Genomic DNA, 27,350 nt, shown 5'->3' on the forward strand with positions numbered 1-27,350 from the left:
AACAAAACAGATATTCACAATAATGGGCGGATTAGTTTACGTAACAGATGGTCGATATTTGCAAGGGAAGCCTGATTTACTGATAATTGTGGTCCTGTCTTGATGACGCATTCATCTTTTTACTTCATACATCCTGATTGAAATTGCTATGGCAATTTTGTTGTCAAGATGCCTTTTTGAAAAATATTGTTTTTGTAAATTTGTTTCTTAATCAACTGTAGGTATCTGTGTCTCGTCATCTGTAGGGTGTGACACAATTTGTTTGAAGGAGGAACAGAAAAGACAAGTGATCTGTTTGACTTTCTAAAGAAAGATGTTTCAATACAATCAACCTTGCCTATGTCAGCATTGGACAAGTCAAGAAAATTGGCAAAGTTGAAAAAACTTAATAAACCCTAGAGGGATCTAAACATATCAGTTCTGTTGTGTGAGTCAAAATTCACAGAAGTCAAAGAATTTTCTCCTGTCCTTTCAACTGGGTTGGGAGTAAGGCTGTATTTTGAAATGCATCTTAACGCAAGAGAGTCTTTTCGATACAAGTCAGTTTTGTGAGAAAATACAAAACAGAAAAGCAGGAAAATCAATCCTGTAGAATCTGGAGCTTTCTTCTTGTGACACCCAACTTACTAAAGGACGGCGTACATTTCATACAATTTTCTGTGAGTTTACACCAAGTAGTTATATATTTATGGATATTGCAGAGAAGGTTAAGATACAGATGACACATATGAGGCAAAGGAGCTCACAAATCCTCACACAATTCAGGGTGGGCCAATGACGTTCAGACGATCTTCAGGTGTGAAAGGAGTTAAAGCTACAAATCATAGAAGAGGACCATGATCTGTCTATAGTGTGAGATGTTAGGCAGAAGAAACAGCTGGCTGTGTGAGGAGCCTTGCATATATCTGTGCTCGAGGGCTGTCTGTTCAAAATTTATGTCGCCGCTCAGATATGTATACATAAATGGCAGAGGGTGTAATATCTCTGTTATTGTTTCTCGCCACTTTGACATTTTGCAAGTTAGTCTTCAGGGTTGGGATGGTAGTTGGATTTTTTGGGGGGGAGGAGGAGGGAATAGCAAGCTAGGGCAGAGGAAGGCTTCCTTTCTGTTCATTACTCAAAAGTACGGCCTATGAATTGATTGTGTGTGTGTGTGTGTGTGTGTGTGTGTGTGTGTGTGTGTGTGTGTGTGCATTTTCTGATTCACATGATTTAGCTTTCACTGAACTAGCAAATTTAACAAATGCCATTATGAATTTGTTATTCATAATCTATCTTGCCTTGAAAAGATGTGTTACATAGGATATTTTGTTTTCATATGAGAAAACGTACAAGGTAATTTAAAAGCATTTATAACATGATGAGGTATGTTATTTGTTTTGTCTAATTCATAAAACACATTGACTTAATATTCTATGTGATTACTGAACGTGCTACACTATAATAAGCTGCTATCATCTGATCCTTATTAGGTTTTAATCATTCTTGGTTGGTGACTCACATGAGCTGGGCCGGAATTCCCTTTCACTGATGATAAGTTAGAGTTGAGAGTTCTTGACTTTAAACATGACCAGGATGTTGCTATGTGTTTATACACTGTATGTATTGCTAGTATGTTTGTTTGCCTGTTTGAGGAAAAGGGCACTGTGCTGTAATGTGTTAGAAGTTTCTGGAATGAAACATAGCACTATAAAGCACAGAAGTATTTCTTTCGGCATGTGGGATGTGGATAATTTCCGCTGTATTGGGATTTGTGATATTTGCATGTACACGGAGAGGATGGGTCATATCACATATACCAGGAAATCCAACAGATATTGGTTAAGATTATGAACAGAAGTATCTGATTTGTGATAATTTTATCCGGCTTCATGTTGTCTAAAAAGAGAAAGATATCTGTGTAGAGAGGCGTAGATTTACAGACATAGATGTGGATATGGGATAGACAGATAGATGGATAGATAGATAGGCAAACAGGAAGTGATCTGGTATTGCAATGCGACATGCAGGAAGTGAACGCTGCCTAGCATACGATTCCCGGAATTCTTTGCGTCTTTCCGTAATCCAGTTCTGCTGGTATGATTCTTAGTGAAACAAAATCTTGCATGTGCTGAGAAGTTTGAAAAAAAAAAAACAGAGAGCATTTCGGAATGGATTATACCACTTTTGAGAATTTTGAAGTTGGGTGTTAGGGTCACACCCTATGAATTCCATGCATGTAACATATATTTGATCATCAGTGTGGTACATTTTCATGTTAGTGTTAGAAAGGAATAAGGGCAGGCCACTACAAATGATATTTGTTGTTCCTTGTACAGAAACTGCATGTTCCATTGAAATCAGTGAAACCCAGAGTATGCAACACTTTAAAGATATGCCATCTAAACCAGAGATCTAAATAAGATGGAGAGGAATACAGACTCTTGAATAACATTCTGCTGATAACTTCTGAATGGTCATCACTTAGAAGAAACCTAGAAAGGTTGTTTCTTTTTTGTTGTTATTTTGCTTTGTGTTGCTCTGTTTTGTTTTGCCATATCGATCTTCAAAAATGCAAAGTGGTCCATGGTTATCTCACAAGGTCACCCAGTGCCATGTCCAAAGGATGTTTGTGCAAATACGTGTACTTAATAAATGATCGAGAAATGCAAAATGAAGAGGAGGGAGTGTTTTTTACTCAGTTTTTATCGTTGAGGGTCGTTTGTCTGATAGAGATGAAAATGGGCAGCCATCTCAGAGCTCATGTTTCCCACGGTGATGCACAAAATGTCTGGCTCAATGTCACGGCTAACCACAAGGAAGTTCCCTCTTCAGAAGGTCTTCCTTCCCCGCAATACACTTAGAGAGTCAACAACTTGGTGTTTTCCGACGAGTAGATGCCAGCCCGCTGGCTTTAATAGCTGCCCGGTGGCTTGAAGCGCGAGGTATCCCCGTGGCAGAGCGCATGGCGGATATTCCTCGCAACGACGTTCTCATTGTCACATGACTGCCAATTAATTCCCCTCCTGGGGTCTCAGGAGAAACTGAAAATAGGAGGTGGATCTGAATGCACATCCCTTTTGCACTATCTATAGCCAGGTAGAGAATTTGAAACACCTATATATAGGATTGTGAAGACTATAGTCTCTCCCAGACCAATGCACTCCTGTCATTAGAAAAATAAGACAGCCGGCTGACTGAGTAACATTCATTTTTACTGTTGTTGGTATTGTTCTATCCGTATCATTGCTATGATTGTTATTATCATCAATTTATTTGTTAATTTAAGATCACTTTTTATTTCAACTATATTGGTGGCTAGTATCAGAGTAAAATTCAGATAATGACAGCAGTATTGACTACATGTATTGACATAGTTTGTGTTATGGTCATTACTTTTTTCATTGCTATTATGTGTGTATTGGACTTTGTCACAAACATATACATACCATAGATGTTTTAATCTGTATTTGCAGGTCATGTACAGTCAAATATTTTAATTGATACATTGATAGTTCACAAAAATGTGAATATTTTGAAAATATTGTCACAAACATATGCATACCATAGATGTTTTAATCTGTATTTGCAGGTCATGTACAGTCAAAAATTTTAATTGATACATTGATAGTTCACAAAAATGTGAATATTTTGACAATATTATGGGGAAAAATTGATGACCCTACCTCATACATAGCATTTCTCAATGATTACAGAACAATGTATTTTCGTGCACATACTGTGGACACAGGTTCTGTATTTGAGTCAAATTTGAGTCAGCAGAGGTAATCATTTGGCCGCTTTCCAAATCGGTAGCGCGTTTTCCTCTGCTAGATTTGATATTCATATAAACAATGGGATTGACACCCAGGGATGGGGGGGGGGGGGGGTGGGTGTTGTTCATGACAGGTAATCCAGGGTCGAGCTAAGTTTTTAGTCATTTAACCCTGCAACTGCCAGTGGATATCCCTGCATAGTGTTTCCAAGGCATTTGTATGATGTTGGTGCTGTAAGGATTAACAGGTCTGATGTAAAGTTCATACCCCTCAGCTGATGGATTAGTTAGTACACAGCTGTCCAGTCCAGTCATTAACGCCTGTCTGACTGCGGACTTCTTCTACAGAAACCCAGTGTAGCTCTTTGACTAGTGTCCATAACAAGTGAAGTCCTTACACTCTGATCTTTGATCATTAGTACATTATCTTTTTCTTCACAGCCACTTTTATTCAACACACACTTTTCTTAGCTCCCTCATTCTATACATGTCATGTAGTGACAAATTTTCAAGATCATGTATAATATGATATATATAAATATATATACACACATTGTACTTAGCACCCATTATATTGCCCCTCTCTCTCCTTTTCTGTTTCCCTCAAGAACATATACATGGAGACAAATATATTTATAGTATACAATCTCTCTATGTTTGATTCTGCATAGACATTTCTTTTTTTAAATTTGGCCCAATGTCTTTATGTCTCCATTCCGTCTGCCTATCTTTTGTTATCTCAATATTTTCCCATAATGGCCCGGCGTGGCAATGCGCACAACAATACCCGTCCTCGACAACGGAATATCCGCTTAGATCACAAGATAAATATATATGTCCCACATACGGGCAAAGCCTTTACACCCCCTCGTAACTGCTGGGCTAAATGAACCTCCGTGTAGAAACACACAATCCATGCAAACTGTTCAACAACAGGAACAGTGAGAGACAGAGAGAGTTTAAACCACTCGACTAGGTGTGAGTTTGTTTTCAGAGTTAGACTGCGTGACTGCCAGGTAGGATATGAAACTAAAAGCACGTCATCAACAGGTTTCGTGCACTTCAACTTTAAGAGCCTTTTTCCCCCCACATCCTTGGCTCACTTCCATTGGCATCTTGTAGTTTTCCTCTTGATTTCTGGTTTGTCCTTCATACAAAGTCTCATGGGTCATAGTACCTACAGTACTTTTCAAAAGAAGAAGATGACTAAAGTGTTGTTTACCGAGGATGTTGAAAACTTATGATAGCTGTTGTGATGCTGATGAAGTTGATATGATGATTGTGGGTTATGGAAATGACAGTGATGATGATGATGATGAGAAATCAAAGCCATCACCATGGCAATACCAATAGAGATGATGGTGGTGATTATGCTAATGATGATGATAAAAGTGATGATGGTGATTATGAGAAGATGAATATTCAGATTTCATGGCTGTGATGATCATGATAAATGACATTGATGATGGTAATGATGCTGATAGGAATGGTATACAGAGGAGATCATCGAAAGATAAACATGATGATGAAAATGATGATAGTTATGACAAAAATGGTAATAATCTACATGTATGTGATAATATTTATAGTTCTTATAAAAAACATCAAGGAATATTGCATGTCTGCTCCCTCTCCCATATTTACCAGTTTGTTCTGTCATCTTTTCTTGTCTCCTTGCTGTAGTCCTGTTCACCCTTTGGGAAGATCGAGACCTACAAGAAAATTTGTCCGCTCGGCGAGGGATCCTATGCCAAAGTCTACAAAGCTGTCAGTAGGTAAGAACTGAAGGAGCATCATTTCTTATTTGCATAGTATGACTTGTCTGATAAGTAGTAGCAAACAAACCACCTTGAACAGCACTGTCCAACATGTAGGAAGTGTACTTGCAGATTTGTGTGCAAAGTGTTGGGCAGGTAAAAGTCATTCTGAAACAGTGATCAAGATTACAGAAGTTCTAGCCTCACATTAAAAGAAGTTTAGGATTCAAACATTAAACAACAAATTAATTTCATGTTCATTTTTCCTCTCTCCTTGCTCCCACCTTTCTGGACATCTCCCCATCCTTCAACCACTCCCCTCCCTCACCCCTCCCTTACCCCTCCCCCTCCTGAAAAAAACAACCACCTGCCACCCATGCACACAACCTCCTTCCCTCCACACAGTGTCAACCAACAGGTCGTGGCACTGAAGGAGATCCGGCTGCAGCAGGATGAGGGGACACCCTTCACTGCCATCCGGGAGGCGTCGCTACTGAAGGACCTGAAGCACGCCAACATCGTCTGCCTCCACGACATCATCCACACCAAGACGACGCTCTCCTTCGTCTTCGAATACGTGGTAGGTCTCCAAATTCAGCCAATCATCTCTAGGTCTCCATGGCAACCGTGTACAATTGTTGCATATCCCCCTCTCCACTCATCTTTTTTGCAGAGACTACATGTTTGTCTCTATACATTGTTCATAGGAGCCTGGTATTAAAGCCTTTAATTGTTCAAAAAACTGTTGAGATAGCTGAATCTCAGATAAAACTGTCTTTTGCAATAAATATGAGATTTTGCAATAATAGACTTGTTTACAGCACTTGCTATTCTGGTCATTTCTGTTAGGAGTGAAGAAAAACAATGAAGAAATGAAAATAACAATTATTTATTGGAACTGTGCCAGATTTACAAAGTATTTATAGATGCATTGTCATGGCATCAAGTTCAGTCTGAAAATAGAAAGAGGAGAAGGATTTTAGTCCATTAATATCTAATTGGAACAAAACAAGTAGAAACGGGTCTGGACATGCAGAAAAATGTCAGTGTCCTCAAAGTACCTCCTCTGGTGCCCTTCACATCAGATAGATGGTGATCTGTATATCTTAATGGCTTTGATAGTTCACAATTAGCGCAGCAAATAATTACACTTGCAGCAGTCAATCTCTTTGGAGAGTAACGTTTGATTGGATTCGCCCACATTTCCTGCGGTGATGTCTCGTCCATCTGAGTTCACGGAAGGTTGAATTTCACAAGCGCCCAGTGAGGACGTAGATCAGATTAAGGACCAAATATCCCAAGACTTCTATATGCTTGCTTTAGAAAGCAAGCCACATGGAGTTTCACTATTCCCTGACATAATGATTATATGAATCTTTAATCTCATGTTGTTGTTTTATTCTGAATGGAAAGGGGTTAGACTTCATTTGTTGAGTACATACAGGTTACTCCGGTTATAACAAAGTCCTCGGGGGACCGCCAGCTTTCTTTCATTATATCAACATTTGGTTATAGCCAAACAGTAAAGGATATAAAGGCATTTAGATGATAATTTGGGGACATTAATTTTTACTTCGATGTAACAAGATTTGTCATAACCGTTGTTCGTTATAACAGGAGTTTGCTGTATTTTAAAATATGACACATTGTGTGATGTCCATCTTCTGCTAAGATTCTCTTGTGCCCCACCCGACCCCAGGTCAGGGTGGAAGGAAGCCTTTTGAAACGAATAACATGAATGTTAGGAGAAAGATGTTCCATCCTGATCGAAACCGTGTTTCCAACCACGGTTTGATTGGCAAACGAGGTTTGATTAACACCTCACCACCCCCGTAATTGTCAAAACAAACGTTTCCTTCCCGCTTCGGTAATTACTGTGTCAAATTACCGGCTAATTGCTTGTCGATGGTTGCTATGTGTACCTGCTGCCATGGTATTCATACGTAACGTCTGAAACACATTCCTCCAGTGTCTTCAAAACCTAGTTACAAGAGATTTACTGTTTGTGTTGCTACACAATGTAGCAATGTACCATTTTTCGATACCAGTGTGTGTGTGTGTGGGGGGGGGGGGGGGGGTTGACTTTGCATACAAGTGTATGTGTTCTAGAATATGGATTTACTGGCAATGAATACGCAAACAGGTAGAAATGAATAGATGGTTCATCATTCTAGATTAATGTTGGTCTCCATGACTGAACCTGAGGATAAAAATCAAAGTGGGTTAGAAACAGGAGTGTATACGTATAAAATTAAAACTTTGTGGGAGTTGTATTCCAGTACTGAAGAAACAGATGGTTGTAATGTTACAGTTGCATTATCACAAAATGCCTTTAACATGCAGAGTAAATTATTAACCCTCAGATTTATGTTCAGTCTATTGCACATAAACTGGTGGAAGCTTTGACTTTAAGAATTGATGCCACACAAACTTTGATTACAAAAACAAAAACGCACAAAAAAGAGGCACTTCCAAAGACTGCATCTTTCTCTAAAGAGTATCTAGATGACTAATGCCTTCAGACAGATAAAGGCTGATACACATACAGCAAAAATATCCCGTCTGCTGTAGGACAGTTTGTGCAGCACATTGGAAGTTTCCTCCGCGAAATGCTAGCACCAATAAATGTAGCAGTGACACAGGGATTGATGAATGGTCTGTTTGCTCCGGGAATGTTGCTGGTTGTCTACCCCCCCCCCCCCCCATTCCGTCTGTCTGTCTGTCTCTCTCTCTCTCTATCTCTCTCATTGTCTGATTGATGACCCTAACACTGACGTCAATAAGCGTCATTGCGCCGAAAGTTAAACGACGGGACTGGATGAAATAACTCTTGCGTTAATTGTCACCCCTGAAAGATTTGCTGTGATATCTTACTTTCTTTGGTTTTGTTGACATCACTCAAACTTATACTTCCTTGTATCCTCTTTATTGTATGTCCATCAATACAAATAAAACTCTTCCCCATCATCCATTCTTTTACTTAATTTCCTCAACCTGTTGTTACCCGAGTCATATGTGTACTGTGACTGTTGTAAGTCATTTCTAGAAGTTGTAAATCTTCTCTTTTAAGAGCTTCTGTTTTGTCTGTCGTGAATATTTGACCAGCTTCTATCACATTTTAGGAAATTATATGAAGAGTTTGTTGGCAAAAACCGATAAGTCCATTTTTGAAGATTTTGAAGTACAGTCTCTGTCATAAAGTACAAAATAATACCTTTTAAACGATATATTGGTCACTACATATAAAGGTACATTTTTGAAGTTATGGTCAAAAGAAGCAAAAATTTTCTTATTATTCTCTTTATTTTTCTTGACCTTTAATCGCAAATACCTCCATTTGGCAAATATGGACTTATAGGTTTTTGCAAACAAACTCTTCATATGGTCCTTATGTCATGTCAGCCAAATGTTGCATGGAGACCTTATACAGCGAAGCAAGAATGTTGACCCATTTCTGATATTGGATTTCCTGTCTTAGTCACATTGTACTATGTATTTTATTAGCAGATGATTAAAAGTTCATTTTGTCACAATCAGTTGCAAATTAGCAATTTGTCCAACTCTCCTGTAACATAATTTGTGTGTGACATGCCTGTTATCCATTAGGATTGATGGTGTTACTGTATATGATAAGGTGACTTGATTAGAAACTACTAATAACTTTGTGACGTCAAAGACAAATTTGATATGCAAGAGAGAGAGGAAGGAGGAGAGATGTTTGCAGTTCAAATGTAACACCTGGATGAATCTCTACAGTCAAAGATCGATGGGAGCATAGTTATGCAGCAGCACAATGGAAGGGCACACCAAGCTTGTTAATATTCCTTCTTTCCTCGCTTTATTATATTAATGTTGTTGGTTTTTCTTTTCCCCAGCACACAGACCTCAGCACCTACCTGGAGAGACACCCCGGTGGTCTCAACCCAAACAACGTCAAGCTGTTCCTCTTCCAACTCCTGAGGGGGCTGTCCTACTGCCACCGGCGGAAGATCCTCCACCGAGACCTCAAACCCCAGAACCTCCTCATCAGCGAGGTCGGAGAACTGAAGCTGGCAGATTTCGGTGAGAGTCAGTTTCCTGATGATTTTTTTAAAACTTCCAGAACCACTGTCACGTAATTATACAGCATTTATTCAAGATACTCCTCTCTGTGGCTGTGGAAGGGTTAAACTTGAGAGATGTGCAGAGCTGATTGTGTGGTGATTTTAACCCTTTTAGTGCAGTCGGAAAGGGGGGTTCCCATGCACCCCAAACATATATTTTTTTAATCTACTTCATCTAGACCAATTTTGTGCGTAGATTTCAAAAATGCAATGTTAACAGGTCAAAGCGTGTCCCATAGTGGTCAAAAATCCGTTTCCATGGTAACGCATGGTGAAAATGTCAGTATCTCATAAAAATACATGTAACCTTTGATAAAATTGTTCAATTATCATGGTTTTGGTATCAAATTAAAGAAAATTAAATTATCTATATGATGATACCAATTATGTAGGGGGTTATACCAATCTTCATATTTATTTTGAGGCCAGAATTCAATTTTTTCACATTTTTTAGCAAAAATGCATTTTTACCATAATACTAATCTATCTCTAAATCATACCAAAACACATTCAATTTGTTTGAATATTCTTCAAAATTATACCAAATATTTATGTAATAAAATGTGAAAAATTCGTAGATATTGCTCAAATAACAAGAAAGTTACGGCCATCAAAAGTTGACATTGACACCTGTCAAGAATTGGTCAAGAATTTCCAGATGGATGATGATGCGCGCCCTCTATTGTGGAGGAATAAGCAAGCTTGCTTGTAATAGGACAAAAGTTTTGGTGAGAAGCTTTATTGTTTGGATCAGACCGGGATCAGTCAATGAAATCTGCCATAAATCAAACCTCTGACCCTTGTATCTGATTGCATTTTGTGTCATATTATTGTTTTTAAAACCATTCTGCAACATACATTTATTTTTGCCTGAAAGCAAAGTACCAAAAAAACCTTCATCTATTGAAGCTTTTTCACTACAAGTTTATGTTCAGTGAACTTCAGTCTCACATGTTTAAAAATGTGTTAGGATTTAGGTATGACATGAAATCAGAACTTGTTGATGTGCTATGTTGAATTGAGTTGAATTTACTAATATTTAAAGAGAACATCTATGAATAGATTGTTATTTTTATAGTTACTTTGCTGAGTGTGAAAGTAACAGATTACAAGATTAGTTTGATGGAATGATACTGTCTGTAACATAATACTAGTTTTGGTGTAGACCTTAGTTCTGTTGACTCCACATAATTTTGTATTCGTTACAATAGATCTGTAATATTAGAGTCTAGTTCTATGTAATTAATTGATGGTGAAAACTAAAAGTAAACAGAAGCACCCAAATTTAATCTAAATTTGCAATATTTCATGAGGTATATTTTCATGCCTCTGCACTGAAGGTGGCGGATCCGGGGGGGGGGGGGAATTGGGGCACATCCAACAGGATTGGCATTTACTGTACATCCTCTCACTAAATAGATATTTTGAAGCAATGCTTCTCCTATCATTTCCATGACATTTATTGATATAAAAGTGCGTAGCTGTATTGCTGGAACTACTTCTAAAACCATGCACGAAAGAACGTCGGTATTTGCGTTCATAGTATCCGTGTGATGTAATTACGGGGCTTGAGCGGCGGTGTTTATTTTGGACACTTCCCAGGGGATTGCTTTTGAATGTTGACCCTTTTAAAAATATAGTTAATGTAGAGCATTTTTACTTTTTGTAATTATATTGCATTTCATACAAACAAAAGGGCAATCGCTGTACAACCGTGACGACAATGTGAAGGCATGGTAAATTGAAACATATTTGTGCTATATGCTGGTGCATGTTTCCTATATTGCCCTGGGGGTTGGATGGTTTTGAACAAATCCCACTCGGTTGCCTTTGAATATGCACCCCTTTGACTATGGTGATTGTAAAGCAGTGTCTCTATACAATTTAAAAATCATGAAAAGTAAAGTGTCTTTATTTACCACTCGGCAACGACTTTACATGCATAAGTGAGTTTACTGTGGCATATTACAATTGTATAATGTATGTTTTGTTAATCTGTTTTGGGACCACGACGGTCAGGGCAGGGGTGATCTGGGCACTTCCGAAGGGCTTGAAAAAAATAGATATTGTATAAAAGCAACGTCTCCTATATCATAGGCGCCGGAAGTGGGGGGGCAGGGGGGGCGGCCGCCCCCCCAATCCAAAAAGTGGGGGGGCAAAACGCATTTTTGCCCCCCCAAAAAGCCCCCCCCCCAAAAAAAAAAAAAAAAATAATAATAATAAAAATAAATGAATAAACAAAGAAAATAAGATAAATATGTATATATATGAATAAAAGGGAAAAAAATATGGTTACAAACGGCAGCTTTTGGACTGTAAAATGTCAAAATTTTCAAGCTCGCTCGCTTCGCTCGCTCGCATCCAGCAGTTGAGCCCGGTGCGCCTCCCCCTTAATTTCTAAAGCGAAAAACATAGCTACGACGGCAGTTGTTGGACTCTAGAATGTCAAAATTTTCAAGCTTGCTCGCTTCGCTCGCTCGCATTGAATCGTTATGCCATTCTCCTAACGTTGCTGACAGTAATTGCCAGTAGTTGTGCCCGATGCCCCCAACCCTTAATTTTCAAAGCGAAAGATAAATATAGCTACAAACGGGAGTTTGGGGACTGTAAAATGTCAAAATTTTCTAGCTCGCTCGCTTCGCTCGCTCGCATTGAATCGTTATGCCACTCTCCTAATGTTGCTGACAGTAATTGCCAGCAGTTGCGCCCGATGCCCCCCCCCCCCCTTAATTTCCAAAGCGAAAGGTATAGTTACAAACAGGAGTTTGGGGACTTTAACATGTCAAAATTTTCAAGCTCGCTCGCTTCGCTCGCTCGCATTGAATCGTTATGCCACTCTCCTAACGTTGCTGCCAGTAATTGCCAGCAGTTGCGCCCGATGCCCCCCCCCCCCTCCTTAATGCGAAAGATATAGCTACAAACGGGAGTTTTGGGACTGTAAAATGTCAAAATTCTCAAGCTCGCTCGCTTTGCTCGCTCGCATTGAATCGTTATGCCATTCTCCTAATGTTGCTGCCAGTAATTGCCAGCAGTTGCGCCCGATGCGCCGCCCCATTAATTTCCAAAGTGAAAGATATAGCTACAAACCCCAGTTTTGGGACTGTAGAATGTCAAAATTTTCAAGCTTGCTCGCTTCGCTCGCTCGCATTGAATCGTTATGCCATTCTCCTAATGTTGCTGCCAATAATTGCCAGCAGTTGCGCCCGATGCGCCCCCATTTATTTCCAAAGCGAAATATATAGCTACAATTAAAACTCCAGTTTTGGAACTGTAGAATATCAAAATTTTCAAGCTCGCTCGCTTCGCTCGCTCGCATTTTATTGTTATTGCATTCACCTTATGTTGCTAACAGTATATAATTTGTCGATCGTTTCACACCGTCATTCCATAATCCATGTAAGGAAAACTTACAATGTTCCTCAATGACTGCGTTGTTGAATGTATCACATTCCGTAATGTATTGAAGTCCCATTATTGCTCACGCACACACGCACAAGCATACAGACCGTCAAAATTACTTTATGGTTCCCCCCATGTTTCGACCCACCGTACGCCACTTTACATATATATATATATATATATATATATATATATATATTATATATATATATATATATATATATATATATTATATATATATATATATATATATATATATATATATATAATAGATTTGTGTGCGTGTGTGTGTGTGTGTGCGTGTATGTGTATATTGTGTAACATATGCATGGTCTAATCTTGAGCCCCCTAAAATGTTTGCCCCCCCAATCCAAAACTGCTTCCGGCGCGCCTGTCCTATATCACCTTAATTGCATTTTACGAAAGCGTATGTGCTACACAAGCTGAAGAGCTTTTCAGAGGCATGTAACCATGGAAGATTTTCGCGGTTGTACAGTGTAAACTGCATGTTTTTCATTGCCTTTAGGATTAGTTTGAGCACCTCCCACAAGGTGGTCTCTGCAAGTGAACCCTTTGGACTGCATAGAAATTATGGATCAATGTTGTTATTTTATCTCTACCCCGGCGGTTTTTAAAGAAAAAAAGTGTCTTGATATGGCAGGAATCCAGTTCAATAGAATTCAATTCAATTTCTATTTCATTTTTCGACAAGAACAGATAGACATCACTTTCTGTGTAACAGAAAATGAGGTGCGTAAAATTATGTCGAATGAGAAGAATGTACAATGATTATAGCACCATACGATGATTATACATAATCACAAAACTCAAGTGATAGTCCTAAAACTCAAGGAACGACTTTTTTTTAGACATGCACTTTTGGAACGACTGTATATACTATAATTGCGTTGATATTTGCGTTACAAAGGTCATGTATAGAGGCAATTAATGTGTGCACTTCCCATATAATAGGCTCCCTTCGAATGATAACCACTTTAACTATGTCAGTGTAAGTAAAAATTACAGAGTAATACACTTGTACATCGTCTGTTGACTCCATTGAATTTCATTAAATAAAAGTTTCTGGGCTAGAGGACCAGAAGGACTGTTTAAAGGCATGTATCCATAGAACATATTCATGTATTTGCGCTGGTACATGATTATTGCATGTCTTAGACTGTCTTTGGGTGGGGTAATTTTGGGCACCCTCCACGTGGTTGTCTTCGTATGTGAACCATTTTCACCTTATACCAAGATATTGTAGAACAACAATTCTTCGAGAACTTCCACTGAATTTTAATGGAAATGAAATGAATAGGACGTTATGCACAGAGGTTTTTTTTTTTTTTCGCTTCAAACAGCTGTATTCACATGTGTATATATCTTGTACCGAGCCGTGAGGGTATAGGGATAAATTCGGATACCTCCCTGCATGCGAGCCACTTTGACTGTGCACCACTTTTTAAAGATGTACACATTGTAGAAAAATGTCTCCGCTGTCAATGCCAATTGTATTTCATGGAAATAACAAAGTCTTTGCTAGACGGCGAAACGAATTTAGAATAAAATCTTGTACGCTTAGAACAACGGAAATCGTGTTGGTTGATGCATGTTTTGTAAATTAATGGTCGTGGGATAATATGCTCGACTGGGGTAACTTTGGGCACTACCCACAGGGTTTCCTTTGACCGTGCCATCTTCAATATCTCAAAATCCTCAAGGATGCAAGAGCTTAATCATCAAGATTCGAACAAACCATGGTTTGAATGAACTCTATTTGGAGGGTGCACCCTCCAAATAGAGTTCATTCATTACAAAATTACTGTAGACAAATTATAGATGTTGACACTTGTTTAATTTCGTACTTTGATTCTACGAAATATTAATGGATAAGCAGATTCTGTCTGATAACAAACTCTAATCTTATAATAATAATTCATGCTAGTTTACTAATGCTGTAAAGTTTGTTTTTGGTGAAGAGAAACTGAAATATCATATTTGAACACTCTTGATATGCTCATATCGGGCACTTTGATGCATCAGAATATTCCGTTGGCTCGGAACCCTTTGCATATTATGCAAATGAGGCCCAGACTATGTACATGGTGAAATGTTTGCATCGCACTAGTGACATTGTAAACATAAGTTTCAACACTTTCGGTGTTCCATTCTGAAAACTAGAAACCTAGTTTTCATGGAAACACTGTATTTTTATCATAATGGGAGCTAATTTGCATATTATGGAAATTTAGCCACTTTGCCCCACTGGATTTCTTGGGACTTTTAGTTTGGTGTTTAGGAGCCCATAACAACTATAGCACTGCAGTGGAATTCCTACTGTTGCAATTAATGTTGGGTGAAACCCTATTTTGACTGGACTAATGTGATCTATGACAAAATGTGTATCCGATGTCTGTTAACAGTGCGTCATTTCTTTCAGAAGTACAGTATTTGTTGTAGTAGTCCATCGGGTATAATGAGCTTGCTCTGGTATCGTACAGAAGTTCATGCAGGACCCGTTTCACCAACATTGATTTCAGTGAGATCAGTGCCACTTAGTGTTTTCAGTTTCACTTAGCAAGTCCTCGTGATTGAAACATACCAATCAGAAAAGTGAGATAGCGAGACTGAAACCAGTGAAGTGAAACTGAAACCAATGAAAAGTTTGTTGAAACACCCTACAGGACTGCAAGAAAGGAAAAGGCATGAACTAACCATTTTTATTGGGATTGGGGGCGGAGGTATTATATAGAGGAGGGTCTCATTTTATGAGAAATTGACTTAATCTATGTTCTGTGCCTAATTGACTTGAACGAAATGTCAGCTTGTGCCAAATGCAAAACAACAAAAAATCCAGCTACTGGGATGGAATATATAATATAATACACCACTAATAATGAAAATTGTGATTTCTGGACAGCTGTGTTATAATGGCTACAGGCAATTAGTTTGAGTGTAACCATGGTAGCTATGGTCTCTAACAGGTTAGGTCTCAACTCCAGTCAATTAAATAGCTATGAATTTGCATACTTATGTAAGTTTAAAATGGTGTTTAACGTTGAGAAGGTGTTGCATTTTTTTGTTTGAGAAAAGCATTGTTTTTAGCATAAAGTTTCCATAGAAATGACCTAATTTGGGCTTAGATTTTTTGAAAAAGAGGTAACAAATGTGCCCAATTTTGTTTGAAGAAAGGCAGGAATAATACATACACTAGAAACTTATCTCATGATTAATGTCAGTTGTATAATGAACACTTGAGGTATCCTAAAATTCCCATTCATTTATCTGGTTTGTGGGGTGGCCATGTTGATGATGTCATTTCGGCATACAGGTATGTATACTTTCAAATACAAAATGTGTTTGTTATAAGATAGTTGCCAGTTGACCCCAAAATTCAGCCTCAATTCCCTGGCCTATAGACTTACAGTTGAAATCAACTACTAGTATACAATTTTAAACAGGGCCCCAGTATTACGAAATCCTATTGTTCGATTCAAGCTATTCGCATGCCCTCGATCGAAAACGTGCACCGTATACCCAAATAATATACTAGTACTAGTACTGTACTGTACTCCTATGTGAACCAATGATTTTTTTCTACTCGCCCCCCCCCCCCCAGCAGCGCGCTGCAAAAACTACAACCCTGACCTCAAAATTGATATGAAGATTAGTATAAATTCCGTGTGATGATTGGTATATCATTCAAAGAATTCAATACTCTTCATTTAAATTTGACATTTAAATCATGATAAGTGAACAATTGTATCAAATATTACATTTTAAGGAGATTCTGACATTTCCATCATGCGTTGCCTTGGCAACAGATTTTTTTTTGCCACCATAGGACACTCTTTGACCTGTTAATGCATTTTTTAAAATTCTACCCACAAAACTGGTCTAGATGACCCACTTTATCACATCCAACTTCATTCTCATGCTTTTGGAACCAAATTATGATGACTGAAATGTTTAAATGAGATTATTCAACAATAGAGGGCGTACATCACACTTCCACCTGCACATTCTTGACATGCTTGAATGTCAACTTTGGATGGCCGTAACTTTCTTATTATTTGAGCAATATCTATGAAATTTTCACATTGTATTGCATACATATTTAGTATAATTTTGAAGAATATTCAAACAAATTGAATATGTTTTGGTATGATTTAGAGATAGATAAGTTTTATGGTACAATTGCATGTTTGCTAAAAAATGTGAAAAAATTGTATTCTGGCCTCAAAATTAAGATGAAGGTTGGTATAACCCCCTACACAATTGGTATCATCATATAGATAATTTAATTTTCTTTAATTTGATACCAAAGCCATGATAATTGGACAATTTTATCAAAGGTTACATGTATTTTTATGAGATACTGACATTTTCACTATGCGTTACCATGGAAACGGATTTTTGACCACTATGGGACACGATTTGACCTGTTAACATTGCATTTTTGAAATCTACGCACAAAACTGGTCTAGATGAAGTAGATTAAAAAAATATATGTTCGGGGTGCATGGGAACCCCTTCCTCCTACTAGACTATTTGAGGACCGGCTGATTTTGCTACAACATGCATTTCCCATAAACACTTACCTGAGTATACTCAGGACTCATCCTTAGCGGTATAACCATCATTTAGCACATTGTGTGATATCCGTCACTAGAAGATCATTTTAAAGAGCAGGCCCAGGTTGGAAGAAATGCGAACATTTCCAGATTAAAGGTTAATGCTTTAGAGGGTCAATTGAATGATCATCAAAAAAAAAATGAGAATCAATTCAACTTTCAAAGATGTACTTAAATTCATAGATTTATGTGTCAATCAATATCTTCTTTGCTTGTTTGTAAGGAGGACTGGATTTGAAATCATGTTTTGGAGACTTTGCCATGTATGATGTCATGTGCATGCAGTAGTATGAAATGAGTATTTTAGATTTGCTGATCACAGCATGTCCAAATGAGTAATCATTAATACTGATTCATTCTTTGTCTTCCATCTCACCTATCCTGCCAACACCCTTCCCCCTCCCTATCCCTCTCCCCTCATACCCATTTTCCATCCCCCCCCCCATTCTCCTTTAACCCCCCTCCCTTCCCCCCTGTGCTCAACAGGTCTGGCGAGAGCCAAGTCTATACCCAGCAGGACATACTCTCACGAGGTGGTGACGCTATGGTACAGACCACCAGATGTTCTCATGGGATCAACCGACTACTCAACGCAACTGGATATCTGGTGAGCCTCTCATCCTGGTCTTAAAGATGGTATCTGTTACCATGGCAACATGATTGGAATGTTTTGCAGAGACTTTGTCAGTCTCTGCAAATGTAGGTTTTAACCCTGCATCAAAATCAAAGTGGCATTGACATCATGTAGAAGTAGTTCACAAAGGGAAATATAACATATGTACTGCATGCGTCCCATTTTACAAGACAAGGAAAGTGTCGATAAATAAAGAACTTGCTATGCAGGGCAAGCCTTTGGGAAATAAATGACACTACAGTATCTTCGTATGGTATTTTAACACTGTCTACACTGCTGAGTGGATTCAGAATCACCAAGTCCCCCAGGAAAGATCAAGAATATTAACCATGGATTTGTGGAGGAAGGCTTATACATTGTACATTGTTGTATGTTCAGTCTATATATAGATGGTATGAGATAGCTGTGCAAAGCTGGAGGATTTCCACTGAGAAATAAAAAGTTGTAAAAATGTCGTACATAAAAAGTGTATTAATTTAGTCTTGGAAGGAGTAGAAAAACATTGCGTGTATTGAAATTTACAAGCCTGATGTATCTGGACTGAGCTTCAGGTGACACCATTGATAGTAAATTGTTGGAAAAAAGAATTAATACCCTTTTTAATCCCCCCCCCCCCCCCCAATAATGAGGGAGAGGGTAGTGATCTGGCATGCAAAAAGGAAATGAACCACATGGTCTTAACATGTGGTCACTGGCATTCCGGAAATCTGATTTTTTTTGGGGGGGGGGAGGGGGAGTGGGGACGTAGGGAAGTGTCGGAAATGGAAAGAGCATGACCAATAGCTGGTCATTTATTTGATAGAGTTGAATATATTCATTACTTTGATACACTGTCAGGAAATTGCGGCTTCTGGAAAAGCGGTGCTGACTTTTGAAGCATTTCAAACATGTTCCTAAACACTAGAATAAACTTCCTTTTTTATTCATTTGTATATCTCGATCAATGTGTGATTTTCTCATTAGCAAAAGGATGTATGCGATGTTCAGTACCACACCACCTGTGATGTAGCTAGTCAGATCAGACTTTCAAGGTATATTTGATATACAGATTTCAAAGGGATAAACAGATTTCCCTTCCAAAAAATCACCTTTTAACTCCTCTACATTAGTTGTAGAAGAATCTATGACAGCCTAGATAGAGTTTAAAAGAGAGATATACAGGTTTGTTTTCCAAAGCCAGAAATCAATTCAATAATTTGATATCAGATTCCTGCAGGAATGAGTTAATAAAGCAAAATGTTAAATTATGGTACATTCTAACCATGCAAGGGTTCATTCGCCTGATGGTATAATCAGTTCAGATAGTGGCAATGATTATGATAATACTGATAATAGTTTCTGGGGTGGTGTAATCAGCTGTTCATCAAGATAGGTGTTTTATTTTACATACAGTACAAGGCAACTGGATGTACTTAATGTTGAATGTAACTGCGCATTTGCATATAGCACAGAAAAAAAGGAAATATTTCCATGTTTTGTTATTTATTCAGCACTGATTTTCTACTAACCTTGTGACATTCACTCTTCAAAAGTTTCATTAAAATTACGATTAAAGATCCCTATGGAGTCCCATTTTCTTTGCTCATTTTTCCACTAAAAATTAAAATTGTCATTAAACATGCTATCATGACATTCAGTGGTACACATGTACAGTAGCTCAGCTGTTTATTAACTGCACATATCTTGCAGCATTTGCCGATGAATCTCGCCTACCGAGATTTCATCAAATCAATCACTTTTGTTTTTTAAACGTGATATGGGGGACAATTGCTCACGAGTGATGCTTAGCATTCACGTTTTTTAGAAACAGAATTGTGCTTCGGGGGAAAGATTTGGCAAGATTAATGCATTGATCCAGTAACACACAGCTGTGCCAAAAGTTTACCACTCAGTCACAGGTTGTAATATGCCCTTCCCACTTGGCACAGACTTTTGTCAGCTGAACCCTCTCATGACGGAAACCCCGCTTTTTATCATCATATCACATCGCACCTCGACAAAGCAGATTGGAAGGAGAAGTGAAAATTAGCTGAGAAAAAAAAAATGATGTCCCTGTGCACAACAATTACAATGAGTAATTGATAGAGGTTGTAGCAACTTCCTGTGGATTAACTTGTTACTTGCCACCTGAAAGTAAATCCCCCCCCCCCCCCCGCTAGTTTTGACAGTTGCTCTTTAGAGCATTAACAGTAACACATAGTGACTCATGTGAAATGAGGCAAACTTTGCATGACATATACCAGGAGTGCTCTTGACTTCTCAATGGCAGTTTAGGATAAATTTGTGGCTGCTTTTTTTCACATACAATCTCTCTATTACAGTTGTATATATTTATATATACATAGAAATGATTTTCCAATGATTGTTGGGGAAACAACACAATTACTAAATGTTCTTTGAGGTAGTTATTGACTTGAAAGTACAAATTCAATGAGTATAAAATACATTGTACCATGATTATAAAGTATAATAATGCTTTCAATAAAAAGAAAACCAAGCAATTTGTATCTTTTCACAATTTGCAGCAGTTACATATGATATGTTTCCCATTTTATGTTTAATGAGCATTATTGGCTTTTTGTCATTTTCCAAGGAAGGGAAGACATCATAAACACACACACACACACACACACACACCTTTACTTCTAGTCAGGAAAGTCATTGACAGGTTGCCAATTTTGAGTCCTTATTTGGAAATCCTACCGCTTGTTTAGCCATCCTGTCCAAAAACAAAAAGGGTGAATTGTAAGGCAATCAAAACACAAAACAAGAAATTGAATTATTGTAAGGAACCAGGCACAAACAAGCATACATTGAGAAAAAAAAATATAAGAGAAAAATAAAAGAGAAAGCACTTCTTTAGTAATTTCCAGCGACATCACTCCATCGTTCATGAGATCAAACTAAAAGACGTTGTGACTCCCAGCCTGGAAATTCTCAATTAGCTGTATCAGGAGATGGTATCTTCTAGTCACAGGAGAAAATGGTTGATATTTTGGGTCTCAATGTCGCCTCAAATGTGATGTCATGAAGGTTCACAGAGAGTCAAGAAAGGTCTTAATGATGTTGGAGTGAATGTGTTATGTTCCCCAGGGCATTGGAAGTGAAATTGACTTTGCAGTCTGGAGCTTATTTTTGGATCCAAAGAGTTCCTGTTTGTCGAAGCTTGGGATATTGGGTGATTAGAGAGAGAGAGAAAACCCTGCAAAATAAAATGCCTAAATTTGAGAGTGTCTCAGGCTTCCTTACATTCCACACCCTAGGAATGTGTCCAATACACACACATTCACACACATTCTCTTTCTCTTTTGTCAATTTTTCTCACTTTAACAAATCATCATTTCTTATGAAGATGATGTGCTTGTTTGCTTCAAAACATCTCTGTCACAAATAGGATATGTGTGTGTGTGCTCTTGGGGAACGTTAAGCCACAAATAATTGTGAGGTTTTCCTTTTCTTTCAGGGAAATCTCAGAGGAGTTATCACATAACAGAAAGGCAGAGATTATTAGCCTCAAAGTTTACTCACGGACCTAAGATATTATATCTATTAGCTGAAAAGTTCATTTTGATATACAAAGAGTGATCTTCTTTGCATTAAGGTGCAATTTAATCTACAATTACATGCATGCTATTGGGAGGATAGTTGAGGTCTGAATAGCGGTTTGTTGCAAATAAACCTCTCTGTCACATAGAGGCTGCATAATGCTCTTGCGAAGCAAAGCTGCAAATAATGAAAATGAATCAATTAGGTTTTCAAAGTAACTTTTACCCCCTTAAAGATGTAATAGTGTTTTTGAGAACACAGATTACTTCAAACCAGAGGTCTTTGAATTATTATTATTGCATATCATTTTTCCCACTTCATTAGACACTTAATGAAACAGGAATTCAGGAATAAATGAATTATTAATTATGATAAACTGATGTACATTAACCATGATGTGGAAAATATAATACCTGTAAGAGTCTTTGATGATTAAACTTTCTACCGTCAATGACTTCGTGAAAGAGCAGCTGTTGAGGAACCAGTGGTTGTGGCGGGAGATTAAGTGTCAGGAAACATGAAACCCACAAAGAAAACAAAACAGGGATGTGATGGGTGATCCTTACCACTAAACCACACACATTCTACTGTGTCACATGACCAAGTTCCTCCTCTCAACACAAAATGCACTTTGCCCCACTGTAGTTGAAAAGTGTGCTGTGAACTCATGAACACCTCACCATAATTCGAACTATATAATAACTCTACACACCATGTCCATTATTGGTACAAAACAGGTGGATAAAGTCATGTTGCACTATGTTCTAGAATGTTGTTTCTCTTCGAAGAATTATTCCCTTTCCATTTCTGCAATGAGCATGCCTACGTGAAGACTGCCATTTCCTTGAAAAAGAAATGAATGCGGAATGACCATGAGACAAGGAAGGTACTTTGGAATCAAAGAATTCTAGAATATGTCCGAAGTCTCATGCAACAACTCTGTTACAAAGTGATGTAATCTATGATATATGATTACTTCATACAAGTTAACTTTATGAGGTCCCCATGGATACGTGAGTGTATGTTTGACAAGACTATAAACAAAACAGATTGTTTCTTAATTTTTTTGTATATCTCTTTCTCCATCTGTTTGCAGGGGTGTTGGTTGCATCTTCCTTGAAATGCTATGGGGCCAACCAGCCTTCCCGGGTTTGAAAGATGCTCAAGACCAGCTGGAGAAGATCTTTAAGGTGAGATGAAGAAGACAAGATAGGTAAACATTGAACACGTGAACATGCTCACTGATGAGGAAGTATTTGTTGCATTTACCAATGCATCTATGCATTAACACACCCAGCTTGATATAAGATTCAAGATATAGTGCAGACATCTTGGCATAAAACTTTCAGCATGATACATCTTGAACTGCTAGGTTAGGAATCATAATGATCTCGGCAAGCACCAAGAATATCACCAGCTCACACTTTGTTGGAGACGAGTTAAGTTCAAAGTCAGTTCAAGTAGCGGAATACACATAAAACTTTCAGTATGATACATCTTTGAACAGCTAGGTTAGGAATTGTAATGATCTAGGCAAGCACCAAGAATATCACCAGCTCACACTTTTTGGGAATGACGAGTTAAAGTTCAAAGTCAGTTCAAGTAGCGGAACACGCAACCTTGACTTTTTCAATACCATTTTTTTTTTTTGCTCACTGCTTTGATATGAGAACAAAAAGGGCAAATTTAGGGCACCAGACACTTCATGTTCAACTTTGTTTTAACATCCTTGTTTAGGAGCTTGTCACAGCTCAACATACAAGCATCGTCACTGAAAGCAACAGGTGGTTTTTCCTCACATGGCACCTGTTGCTCTGGAGTTGAGTCACATTAGTGAGTGACATTGCGGCTTGAGCGCTTCAAAGAAATGCCATGATGGCGGTAGCTAGTCTCCCAACATGTCATGCCAGGAGTTTCAAGCAATTTTCTTTTTTGTCTCTTTTCCCCCCGCAGATCCTTGGAACGCCAACTGAAAGCACATGGCCTGGGGTCTCAAGACTACCGAACTACAAGACAGCCACCGCCAAAATCCGAAAGCCAAAGCAGTTCTGTGAGGTTCTACCCAAGTGAGTGGTCTATTTATTCCCCCAATAGTTCTCCAGTAATGGTACAAATCTTTGTAACCCCAAAGATGTGCTCGTTTGCAAAACCATCATGCAAAGCCAAGATGTAACTCAGAAGAAGTCTCCTATTTCCTAATTGTCAGGGCAGTGTATTTTCCTTGTCCTCTGAAAAAAAAATGAATATTTTTTATTTCATGGTAAGGGGATGAGTAGAGAGGGAATGTGTTTATAAAGGGGGTCTCAAAATTTGTGTTGTGTCATTTGAGAGGTCAAGATGTGTGAAGTATATTTTGTAAATAAACGTTCATAAAAGCATGATCTCATTTTTAAAGAGTTAAAGCTATACATACAGAGGGATGGGATGACTAAAGTAAGAATCATTGAGGAATAAAATCTATGCATTGATTATCATTAAGTATTTATTGGGTTGTCTTCTTTTAGCAAATATGATTTTAAACCACCACCTATGTCTTGACTGTAATGTTTCTGGATTGGGCTTTGGTCCAAGAGGTGTATAGGTTTTGAATCCACTGCAAGGTGCTATCATTACAGTGCACTCCAATTAAAACGAACATGGTTTATAGTGAAATTCTCGTTACAACTACACCACAATTCAGCTCCCAAAATTGTTATCAATATAACTTTATATTCTGCATTGATTGGCTACGATGAAATTTTGATATAATGAAAGAAAATAGCCTGTCCCGAGGGCATCGTGTTAACAGGAGTTGCCTGTATTTATTGTCAGTTCAAGTGAAGGGCATATTATCATACTCGATGTGGTTGTAAAGATGTATTGCATCTCCTTGACTTCAAATCTCCTTCTTCTCTTCCTCCTCCCTCATCACTTGCAGCATCATGTTGATACCGGGAGCAGAGAGCCTCCTCACCGACATGCTACAGCTGGAGCCGCGGAGGAGGATATCCACCACGCAGGCCATGAGCAGTCAGTACTTCATAGATCTCCCTCCCAAGGTTTTCGAACTGCCTCACGGTAAGTGGGACCACCCCTCCTCCCATACCCCAATCGAATGCTCCTCAGGGGACAGTACTTGAGTTTTGTCGGATTAGGAGGTAATGGGGAATTGGGAGGTGTAGATGTTAAGTTAAGAATTATTGTCTTAACCCTTGTTTGACATGAGCATTCACTACATCATAATCCCTTTGGCCATATTCTGTGAGCTAGCTGACTATGATTGGGACTCTTTTTTTGGGGGGGGGGGGGAGATGATCATTATAGGCATCACTTGGGATGGGGTGGTAGGAAGAGATGGGGATATGGAAAGGTTGAAATGATCAGTAAAGAATCACTTTAATCAGTACATCATAGTCCACTTGCCATGGTCTCTGAGCTAGCTGACTGTGAGTGGGACATGGGGGGAAATAATCTTGATGGGTATCACTTGGGGTTGGTAGGTGGCGGAGATATGGGGGTTGGAAAAGAGTGAGAGATTGGGAGGGGTGGGGAATGGATAGATGGAGATAGGCAGTCTGGAATATTTCACTTCATGACTTTTATGAGCAATCAATACTTTGTTGTCTCCTCTTCTTAAGATTCCTTTTTTCAAATGCACTACGATTTTTGAACAATTAGTTTCATATAGATTATGAACTTGCTCATTTTCTTTTTCCACTGTCAAATGTATGTCTATATATTTTGGATTATATTGATTTATTGTGATTATTGTATTTGGGAGAGTACATGTGGTAACTTAGTGAGAGATGGGAAATTATTCTTTTAATATTGGGATGGGGAGGAGTGGGGGAGGTTGAAGTACGGGATGACCTGTAGATACAACTGTATGGTGATGTGCAATGGCAATATTATTTGTGTGTGTAAGACATGGAGACGTTTTGAAGAAATTATATTCAACACAAAGCAATTTCAATTGAGAAAGGACTTTTACGTCGCTGGGGCGACAAGACCTCGTATCTACAAAATGTCAAATGTTCAGGAGAGCCAAAAACATGGCTGCCAAAGCACTGTGGCAAATGGGATAGCCTTTCTTTTGACATGCCGTGGTGGCTTCATTTTTGGAGTTAGACAGTTGGGATTTGGACAGGACATCACTTAACCCATTATTTGACCATTAATACAAAAAAGTCATATTCACCAAAATTGCAGATACAAGGTCTTGTCACCCCACCGATGTTTAATACTCTTCACATAATTTTTTATGACTGCTCTGCTAGAAACTCAGAGCAGATTTGGATTTCTTAAATGGATGCTGTCAGGGATGTGATCTGTTGCATCGTGGACGAATGCCCGTAATCAATCTTTCTTTTCTGTCTTCTTTTCTTCTCAACATCAGGATCTTCCATCTTCAATGTGCCTGGCATCAAACTTGAGCCGGAGAAGAACACAGTTGCCAAGTGAGCCGCTTGAACAAGCTTTTCCCTGATTGGACAACATTTCCATGCCGATGCCTAGGGATGGTCGGAATGGACCAATCGTGGATCAGCTCTCACGATGAACTAGTGGGAAGATCAGAAGCAGATTCTGCCATATTATACAGGACTTATGGTTTGAAGCTGTACTCACAGGAGACTAGTGACCATTTGCGAGTATGTGAGCAGATTTCTAACATCACTTTGTAACGCTGCTTGTGATTGGACAAACAAATACTGTTGAGTCCTCTGTGGACATAATGGACCAATCACTACTGGTCTACCTTGTCAGATTTCCTCGCTGATGAACTCGCAGAAGATGACGCATGTCCATCTTTGTGAGACATCCGATGTGCTGGATATCAATGCCGTACAGGAACAATGCGGGACATTGTAAGACGCTCGAGATTGATCGTAAATCTTTTTGAGTATTTGTGTGGAATGGGCAGTTTCAATGAATTTACACCATGTCATTCTCCATGATCTCGCTTTAGCATTCAGTCAAGATGCATCTCTGATGTTGTAGTTCTTCAAGCCTCATAGCTCAAAAATGTTTCCAAATATTAGTTGGAGACCAGGCGTAATGTATGGATGATAGCATACATGATTGATACACAAGCACACAGGCTCCTTGAAGTATGTTGTCAGATAGAAACATATTGCAAGTAATTTTTGTCGTCCCTTTTTGAGGGTGAATTGACCATAGTGTCTTTGACAAAATTTGAAAAAGAATACCGTTTTGAGCATCTTTCGAAATTGCATTTTTTTAATGCAGAGTAATTGGTACCCTCTAATGGCACTCATATAGATACATCTAGAAGTACATGTATGTACAGTTGGATTTGCTTAAAGGGAGAGATCAGTACAGTGGCATAAGGCGTATAATTTTTTCTCATTTCTTCATCTCCCCATACAATACAAGGTAATCTGAGACTCGAACTTTGTTTTTTGATTTTTCTGACTGCAGATGGTGCGGTTCCCTGTGCTCTTGAGACACAATTTATTACAGAAACTATCCATGTACTAATCATTTGTGCGCTTCATTAGTGCAAGATGCCATCCTACAACAAAA

The 27,350-nt window shown here is 38.5% G+C and overlaps 1 protein-coding gene across 1 annotated transcript in view; it reads left to right on the top strand.

The window, feature by feature from the left end:
* LOC139723367 (cyclin-dependent kinase 14-like) overlaps nt 1–27,039 on the top strand; it is a 124,680-nt gene extending 97,641 nt beyond the window's left edge. Inside the window, exons 3-10 of the mRNA XM_071634622.1 lie at nt 5,438–5,529; nt 5,917–6,091; nt 9,387–9,573; nt 18,134–18,254; nt 22,924–23,017; nt 23,781–23,893; nt 24,745–24,884; nt 26,203–27,039. Of these exons, the coding sequence (XP_071490723.1) occupies nt 5,438–5,529; nt 5,917–6,091; nt 9,387–9,573; nt 18,134–18,254; nt 22,924–23,017; nt 23,781–23,893; nt 24,745–24,884; nt 26,203–26,267 (987 nt within the window). The 3' untranslated portion in view covers nt 26,268–27,039. The remainder of the gene's footprint in view (nt 1–5,437; nt 5,530–5,916; nt 6,092–9,386; nt 9,574–18,133; nt 18,255–22,923; nt 23,018–23,780; nt 23,894–24,744; nt 24,885–26,202) is intronic.
* The last annotated feature ends 311 nt before the right edge of the window (nt 27,040–27,350 follow it).

The sequence above is a fragment of the Diadema antillarum genome, unplaced genomic scaffold (genome assembly GCF_040938485.1).
Source record: "Diadema antillarum isolate AM-2024a unplaced genomic scaffold, OU_Dant_1.0 scf00000187, whole genome shotgun sequence".
NCBI classification, from domain to species: Eukaryota; Metazoa; Echinodermata; class Echinoidea; order Diadematoida; family Diadematidae; genus Diadema; species Diadema antillarum.